Below are 9,462 nucleotides of genomic sequence, written 5' to 3' on the forward strand. Positions count from 1 at the left end.
CCAATTCCCTTTAGTGTTCTATTTTTTTTCCTTCAGCAGCCAGGATGCCAGTATATACACTGAACATGTTCAGTTCTCACTGAGTTGTCCTTTCTATAGATCTGTGAGTGCTCACCTCTCACATAAACTTTATTTATCCACTAAAAATTGCTGTGATGGCAGGGTATCTTTGGCAAATGCAATTACTGGGTAAAACCTAGAAAGACGTGCCTGTGCAAGAGCCAATTTTGACATGACATATGGCTGCAAAAGTGCAACTAATTCAAGCAGACTGCTTGATCCCATATTCTCGTTTAATTAATATATCATGCAGAGGGGGAAGTAGGTAGCTGAAATAAGCCTTCCTAATGATCTAAGGTGGTTTCTATACAATGTCACCTTAATGAGTTTGCTTTTTACTACATGATTACTCATTTTCTACAAATGCATTTCCTTGCTTTTCCTGACTTCCCTGTTTTGCCTTTCATCTCTAAGTAGACATCTATCAAACAACCATGTCTAACTTCTGTCTATACATTCCTGTCTTATGAATGCCCCTCATTTTCTGTATATTTCAGCAAAGATATTTTCTAAATAGTTCAGAGTTTCTATGAAGGAGTCTACATAGTATGTAAATAGGGGGAAAAAGCCTATTTCAAAGCAAACAAATTAAAAAAAATACTGTATGCATATACGAAAACACAAAACACACAGTGTAAAACATAACAAATGAAATGTAACTCAAAAGTAAAGATTCATTGCATTTTCTCCTTCTGATAAATTTATGTAAAGTATTTACACTTCACCCAATGGGAAACTGCACAGATTTATTTCCTTGCTTGCTTGCTTCATTGATTTACTGATTCACCAATTCATTCGTTGATTGATTGATTTTATTTCATTTATATATTGTATTTTTTCAATCAGCTCAGGGCAGTTGACATGTTGGTGCTCTTCCAGCATCTCATTTTCTTCCACAAAATATGGTGAAATGGGTTGAGGGGGAGGGAGGGAAAAGTCACTTGGTGAATTCTGCAGAGACTTAAACCTGGGTTTATTCAGGCCAACTCCAATAATCATAATCAATTCCTTAAGCTGCCTCTGTGTTGTATTCTGTGTAAATGGTGCAGGGTACTATTCAGTCTTTGTAAGCTTTAGTGAAATGAAATTAAACTTGCAATACTGTCCTGTACAAGTATATGAAAAAACATATCTCTCTAAGTTCCATGAGAATTATTGTAATGTATATAAGACATATGATTAAAGATTGAGCATGCATAGCTTTTGTCACAGTTTTTATCTATATTAAAAATGTAGGATAAATTAATTTGCTCCTGAGATTTTTGACCACCTTTTCTACATAATCTTCCAAGTTATTTTAAGATTCCAATGCCTATCCATGGTTTTGAAGGTTTGCAGGAGGTATATTTTACATTATTATTATACAATTGTATCACAGCGGCCAGTTGTTTCGCCGGATTTGGCATTGGTTACTAGTCGGGCTCCACCCAGGGGCCTAGGACGTCGTAACATATTTTATAATATGCGTGCAGTGCGGCTTTTTGCATTTGACTGATGGTGATTTCGTCAATTTTTAACTGTTTTAAATGTAATTCCAGTGCTTTTGGAATAGCCCCCAGTGTGCCAATTACCACTGGAATTACCACTGCTGGTTTGTGCCATAGTCGTTGAATTTCAATTTTTAAGTCCTGGTATTTTGCGGTTTTTTCATGTTCCTTCTCGGCGACCCTGCTATCACCTGGTATTGCGATGTCTATGATTGTGACCTTATTTTTCTCAACCAGTGTGATGTCTGGTGTATTATGCACCAGTATTTTGTCCATTTGTATACGGAAATCCCACAAGATCTTGACCATCTGATTTTCGGTGACTTTTTCAGGCTGATGCTTCCACCAGTTTGTTGCTGTTTTAATATTATAATTTTTGCACAAATTCCAATGGATCATTTGTGCTACTGAATTGTGCCACAATTTATAATCAGTCTGCGCAATTTTTTTACAGCAGCTGAGTATGTGATCAACAGTTTCATCGGCTTCTTTGCAAAGTCTGCATTTGGCATTATCAGAGGATTTTTCGATTTTGGCCTTAATGGCATTTGTGCGGATAGCTGGTTCTTGCGCAGCCAGGATTAGTGACTCTATTTCTTTCCTTAATGTACCTGTTGCTAACCATAACGAAGTTATGCCTGAATGTCAGTAGGTAATCGGGGGAAGTGCCTTTCTTGTCCCTACATGTTTTATTTGCTCACGGGAATCAAGCCACTGACCTCAGCGATGCACAAGCCCAGAGTCTTAAAATGTAGATCCCTTCCAGTCGGGATTTAGGCCTGGCTACAGCACTACACAACACATCTCTGTTTCAGACTAGCTAAATGACTACTGAGTAATTATTATCCGTGCTTATCTAGATCCCTTCCAGTCGGGATTTAGGCCTGGCTACAGCACGGAAACCGCTTTGGTCGCATTGATCGATGATCTCTGGAGAGCCAGGGATGGAGGTTATGCCTCCGTCCTAGTGCTCCTTGACCTCTCAGCGGCCTTCGATACCATCGACCATGGTATCCTTCGACTGCGGGAGGTGGGGGTGGGAGGCACTGTCCTACGGTGGTTCTCCTCTTACCTCTTGGACAGGTCGCAGTCGGTGTTGGTCGGAGGCCAGAGATCGACCCCTAGGCCCCTGAATTATGGGGTGCCGCAGGGTTCGGTCCTGTCCCCCCTCCTGTTTAATATCTACATGAAGCCGCTGGGTGAGATCATTCGACGGCACGGGATAAAATACCATCAGTATGCGGACGATACGCAGCTATATCTGTCCGCCCCGTGCCAACTCAGTGAAGCGGTTGACGTGATGTGCCAGTGCCTCGAGGCTGTTAGGGACTGGATGGGGGTTAACAAGCTTGTACTCAATCCGGATAAGACCGAGTGGCTGGTGTGTTTCCCTCCTACTAATTGGCCAAGTGTTCCATCTCTCAGGCTGGGGGGTCAAACAGTATGCCCCTCAGACAGGGTTCGCAATTTGGGAGTCCTCCTGGACCCACAGCTAACTTTTGAACACCACTTGTCAGCTGTGACCAGGGGGGGCATTTACCCAAGTTCGCCTGGTGCACCAGTTGCGTCCCTACCTGAACCGGGAGGCCCTCACTACAGTCACTCGCGCCCTTGTGACCTCTAGACTGGACTACTGCAACGTGCTCTACATGGGGCAGCCCTTGAAGAGCATTCGGAGCTTGTCCAGAATGCAGCCGCGCGAGCGATCGTGGGTGCACCTCGGTTCACCCACGTAACACCTATCCTCTGTGAGCTGCACTGGCTGCCTATTGGTCTCCAGATACGCTTCAAGGCGCTAGTCGTCACTTATAAAGCCCTTCATGGTATTGGACCTGGTACTTGAGAGACCGCCTGCTGCCAATCACCTCCACTAGACCGATTAGATCCCACAGATTAGGCCTCCTCCGAATTCCATCCGCCGGCCAGTGTCGACTGGCGACTACCCGGAGGAGAGCCTTCTCTGTGGCTGCTCCGACCCTCTGGAATGAACTCCCCGTGGAGATTCGAACCCTCACCACCCTCCAGGCCTTCCGCAAAGCCCTTAAAACCTGGCTGTTCCGACAGGCATGGGGCTAAAGAGCTGTTGCCCCCGTCTTGAATGGTATGACTGTTGTGTGTTTTTAAACTATGCATTGTTATGTTTCGTTTTTTTTAAAAAAATTTTTTTGTCTGTACCCCCTTTCCCGGATTTAAATTGTGAGCCGCCCTGAGTCCCCTTTGGGGGAAAAGGGCAGCATATAAATATAATAAAATCCAAATAAAATCCAAAATCCAAAATGTGAGCCACCACGTCCCCCTGGCATATTTTATAATTGAACAGAACAGAACAAAAAATATTGTTTAAAGGAAGAACAAAGGCAAAGGAGCAAACACACAAACACATTTTGCATTTGTGAAACACTTCTCAAAGATTTGTCTATGAGTGAATGTGTGAGTGAGTGTATGTGTTTGTGTGCAAATATTTACATGATAGTTTCAGTGCATGATGACCATATTTTATTATAATCTAGAGTTTACCCAAAGCTACAATTTGGCTTATAAAATGTTTTTGTTTCTTTAAATTCAGATCGTCTGTGAAAGAAATGGAATCCAGTGAACAAGAAATCATAGTCTGGGTTTGCCAGGAAGAGAAGATTGTCAGTGGACTGACTAAACATACAACTTGCATGGAAGTAATTGAAGCTTTGCTGGAAGAACATCAAACAACATTGGCAGAGAAGAGATTTCTCTTTGGGGAATGTAAAGATTATTGCATTATAGAAAAATGGAGAGGTTCTGAGCGGGTTCTTCCACCTCTCACAAAAATGCTCAGACTCTGGAAAGCGTGGGGAGAAGAGCAACCTAATTTGCACTTTGTCTTGGTCAAGGCAGATGCTTTCCTTCCCTTGCCTTTGTGGAGGACATCTGAAGCCAAGATAGTTCCAAACCTAGAAATGCACTTGGATCTGAGTCCAGCAAATTATATGAAGATGTTGTCAGTGGACAAACAAAAGAAAATTCTTAGAAAAACCTTTAAGAAACTGGCCAAACTTAAACAGGAAGGAGTTCTGCAGGAGAGGGACAATATAGAGACACTAATCCATCTCATCCTTTCTCAAGACCATACTATTCACCAACAGATTAATAGAATGAAGGAACTAGATATGGAAATTGAAGAGTGTGAAGCCAAATTCCAGCTTGAAAGTGATGGGGAAAATTATGTCCAAGAGTCTTATTTAATGTCTTCTTGTAGCAGTTCTGAACAGCTAGTGGAAATGCCTCACCACCATCAGCCGGAAAGTTCAAACAAATATGATGGGATTTTACAAGTGGAAGAAGGACTAAGGCACCACAAGTTGATGATTGAAAAGCTCTCTGCTGAAATTGAACAAGAGGTTAAGGAAAGTGAAAAAAATGGAGACATACGCACAGAAGAAGCACCTAATGGTGAAGGGGAAAACACTGATCTAGAAAGTGTTAAGAATGAGCTGGAGAGAAGTATGAAAGATGCTCTGAGGATTCATTCTCAGTTGAATTGCATAGAGCAGGAACTAAAATATCGGGACTTGATGCTTCAAAGGAAGGAAAAAGAATATGAACTACTTGTAGAAGAGCTTAGTGGTTTGCATGCTAAAGATAAAAATGTATTCAGGTATCCAACCAGTGAAGAGGAAATGAAGGACAATGAAACTGGAACCTGTACAAAAAACTTTCCAGGAACAGACTTTCTTCAAAAAATGACAAATTTAGATCTAAATGATACAGACTCTGACACTGGAATCAGTTCTACTCACAGCCAAGACTCAGAGACAGCTGTAGGAGATACATTGCTTTGTCCACATAATTGAAAACACTTATTTGAACTGAGGCAAATGTAATATTTTCACCCTTTAAAAATCAAATAGGAAATGTGGCACCTTTTAAATTTGAATCAAGTTCTAATGGGATACGTTTCCCTGAATATTTATCATAGAAATAAATCAGGCAAATCATGGAGCCAAATCTTATAAACAGAAAGGAATATACAGTAAAATTATATTCCCTTTTTTCAAATAATGTAGCAAATTCAACTGTTAATCATGTAGATACAGACTAACCAGACTTGGGAGAGATAGACATAGGTATAAGTCCATATACCAATACAAGTTCTCCTTTGTATGTATTATCAGTCCATAGAATTCTATGGAGAATATTGTCTTTTGTTTTTATATACTGATTCACTGCCAATTCAATGCAATAATAATGTGGGTATTTTGCGATGGAAAGTCTAATCTTTGAATGTCTGTGATATTTGTGGAAAATGTACAGCATTAGTACAGCAGATTTCTTGTGCTGCCTTTTATTAAATCATAAAACAAAGTTTAACAAATTGCTATTCCAGTCCAAGTTCTACAGTTGCATATAAGCAATGTTTTATCAAATTTTCAATAGATCATTTATCATGTTGCATATCTCTAAATAAGGTGCAGATTTTAAAGATCAGTTGTTTTCCTAAATATAAATGTAAGAGAATGAAGTAAATAAATTTTACAGTGCCATAATATAAATAAGAATCTGATAACTCTTTAAGCAGCATATGCTAGTTAAACAAGAACAAGTGAGGACAGTGCTCGATGTATTATAGATGAGGCCTATGGATATGCTCAGATTACAGCATATGAATGCTATTTACCTTGGACTAATATAGAGATACAGTGAGAAAGGCCATCAATAAAAGGCCACTTTCTAGAATAGACAATGAAAGCATTATTTCTATGTTTTTTTCTTTTACATTCTGACTTGATGTTTTACTTTTTGCAAACATCATCTACCCTATTGTTATTTTTAATGACTGGGAAAATTATCTTCTTTGGATTCCCACCCCCATTAACCTCTGGACATTATGAAGAAATTTCCCCTAAAATAAATATATATACAATATGTGTATATATACACATGGCTGAATCATTTGGTATTATGCTGAATGGGAATATTTTTGAGTTCTGTACCTGGATCTTGTTCCTACTGGAAACATAGATATTAGCGGTTATGTTATAGTTTTATAATAATTTATTAATATGATAAATATATACAGATAGTCCCTGACTTACAGCCATTCATTAAGTGATCAAAGTTAAAATGGCACAGAAAAAAGTGACTTATGACTGGTCCTCGCACTTATGAACCCTCAGCACCCCCCCCCCCATAGTCACGTGGTCAAAAATGAGGTGTTGGCACTATTTGTGACCATCCCAGCTGGCTTCTAATAAGCAAAGCCAATAGGGGGAAACAGATTCACTTAATGACTGCATGATTCAATTAACAATTGCAGTGATTTGCTTAACAATCATTGCAGAAAAATAGTAAAATTGGGCATGATTCACTTAAGAACTGCCTTGCTTAGCAATAAAAATTCTGGTCCCAATTGTGAGCATAAGTCGAGGACACCATATGTATACATATGCACAAACTGTAATTTTCAAATGTTGAAAATATACTATATCATGTGATATAAAAAGATAATTATAATTATTCATATCTTTGACAATGTTGCAAAACAGTTTGCTTAATATTTTAAATGCCATTATGTTGTGAATCAGAATTAAATTTATGTTGAATGGGCTTCAATATTCCCTTCAGACTCAATTAAGTTTTACCTTTTGCCTTCCATTCATCACTTCAATGTGTATATTCAAGTGTCTGTGGACAAAAAGTCTCTGTTTATTGTATATTCAAGGTTTACTAATTTATGGGATGCAAGCAGTTAGGATTTATTCCTGTACACACCCCTTGTAAAGCTGTAGGATTGACTGAAGTGTAGGTGTACCGCCATGGCAGAGGTGGGTTGCTCCTGGTTCATCCTGGATCGGGTGAACTGGTAGTAGCAGCAGTGGGAGACTCTGCCCACCCGCCCAGACTCTTCTGTACATGCACAGAAGCATCGCACACATGCGCAAGCGAACTGATAGTAAAAAATTTGGAAACCCACCATTGCTCCACAGCTCCTATTCGTGTATTAATTTATTTTTCTTGGATAGTCCCATAGTTGAGTTAAATCTAACGTGCAATATTTATCAAATTTCCTTTTCTTATGAATTTTTTTTACAAAATAAGTAGTTGCATTACATTCTATAGCCCATATGGCTATTCATATGTTCTTTTTTATTAAATTATAAATGTTGGGTGAAAAGTAATCAAGTAAACCAAGACCTATCTACCTTACAGTACTTATTTGAAAATCAGTAACCATTATATTTGCTTTGAAATTTTCCTGGAAATAGCAATAGTGGAGTTATGATGGCTGTGTTTGTGTCTCTGTGTGTGTTGTCCTTTGCCCACTATTGCATCTAGGTTTTTTTCAAAGTGGAAGTGGGAGAAGCATAAGATTCAGGGTATCTAATAGATATCAAAAATCTAAAGGTTGAGGAAGATATTGTGTAGGAAATGTGTGATTCAAGTTTCTTTCCTTACTTCTGCATAAAGTGGCTTCAGTTATAACCACAATCCATTAAGATAAGCAAAGACCTAGCCCAATCCCTTATATATTTATTTTAAATTAAGTACTGTGAAATATATTCAAGGTTTACTCCTGATGTAACTGTATTTTCATGTCAGTGGACCTTGTAACCATTGACTTCCCTGTAGATTCATTTTGCACTACATTATGGTTTCTTTTAAAGAAGCTCTGACCCAGCATCCCTTTCACAACATTATAGTTTCAAAATGGTTGTACTTTGGTTTTAATATTTCAAAGAGAAAAATTGTGCCTTACAAGACTTAAGACACCCATTCCACTTGTAGCCTCTCAGGAATGTGCTGAAAATTTTATTCTACCCACTCATTTGATATTACATTATTAGCATCTGTATGTAACTATGGAGGCCATGTTTTTTTTAAAATTCTTGGTCAGAAGAAAATTTCACAACAATGTTCCAAACAAAGCATGAAAAGAGGAATTAAGAATTAATTCATCAGAATTAACCTAATTAGGGTGGAAATCCAAACTGTATTGCACCCTTCTAAAACATGTGAAACGTCAACTGACATTTTAGATTTACTACTATATTATTCTATTCCATTTTCTTGAATACATTTTAATATTCTAAATTATAATGGATGAATGGAAATTCCAAACTGTTTAGGATTAGGTGTACAATTTATTTGAAAGTTTGCAAACCAAATTCATTTTGTTTGCAAAAAATTATTTGGAAGATCTTCTTGCTCTGAGGGGTAGAGTTAGAAAAAATGATTTAGCGTAGTATTTCACTAAATCTCAGCTTTAACCATCTAATTCTAATTGTTGTTATGTCCCATTGAACTCAATAGGGGTTTACCCATTAATAAATTTCCTATTAGTTTTAGTGTAATTACCAAGTAAATTTCATTGGGTTAAGGCCAATGGCTGAATCCTGGTCATAAATCATTTATTTGATATTGTATTGTAGTATTTATGAAAAGATTTCTTATTGAGTATCATATTTTTCCAGATTAAAAAGTAATGTTCAAATTAAACTATTTATAACTGACAAATTAACTAACAACCACTGTTACTTCTATCAAGAATACTGTTGCAGAATTTAATTAATATTAATTTGTATAGAAATGACCCTGGGCAAAACTTAGAATTGTTCTCTGTGTTTTCCAAATAAAACAATTCAATCAAATTAAGGTTCTTTCTGTGTTATATTAGTCTGACAAGTGAATTACACAAACCCATGCAACTGTGTGACTGCACCTCTTCACCTTCTAGCTATGCCCTCATTCAGATATTCCACTCCACTTCCACTCCTCCCAGATTTTGTTGTCCCCATCAAAAATGAAATCTTTGAGGCAACAAATATGTTCCATTCAACTGTCTTTGCTTTATTTGTTTGCTTCTTTAATTTGTTCCTTTCCTCAATTTACTTATGAAGGAATATCAGAAGCCAGAATGTTTCACAGCTTCCTCTGGTTTTAT

At 37.9% G+C, this 9,462-nt stretch overlaps 2 protein-coding genes across 2 annotated transcripts in view; one reads left to right on the forward strand and one right to left on the reverse strand.

The window, feature by feature from the left end:
- The window catches only part of RASSF9 (Ras association domain family member 9), a 35,561-nt gene extending 26,392 nt beyond the window's left edge, over positions 1–9,169 (forward strand). The window contains exon 2 of the mRNA XM_014066139.2: positions 4,114–9,169. Coding sequence (XP_013921614.2) covers positions 4,114–5,374 — 1,261 coding nt within the window. The 3' untranslated portion in view covers positions 5,375–9,169. The remainder of the gene's footprint in view (positions 1–4,113) is intronic.
- LOC148044097 (uncharacterized) lies at positions 1,473–3,930 on the reverse strand. The gene is made up of 2 exons (XM_087722473.1): positions 3,927–3,930; positions 1,473–2,185 (listed from the first exon to the last, which is right to left on the reverse strand). Exons 1-2 carry the CDS (start codon positions 3,928–3,930, stop codon positions 1,473–1,475), a joined length of 717 nt encoding a protein of 238 aa, XP_087578599.1.
- Positions 9,170–9,462: the final 293 nt, after the last annotated feature.

Source organism: Thamnophis sirtalis, unplaced genomic scaffold, assembly GCF_051295495.1.
Source record: "Thamnophis sirtalis isolate CommonGarterSnake01/CBP01778 unplaced genomic scaffold, rThaSir2_p1.2 scaffold_9, whole genome shotgun sequence".
Lineage (NCBI taxonomy): Eukaryota > Metazoa > Chordata > Lepidosauria > Squamata > Natricidae > Thamnophis > Thamnophis sirtalis.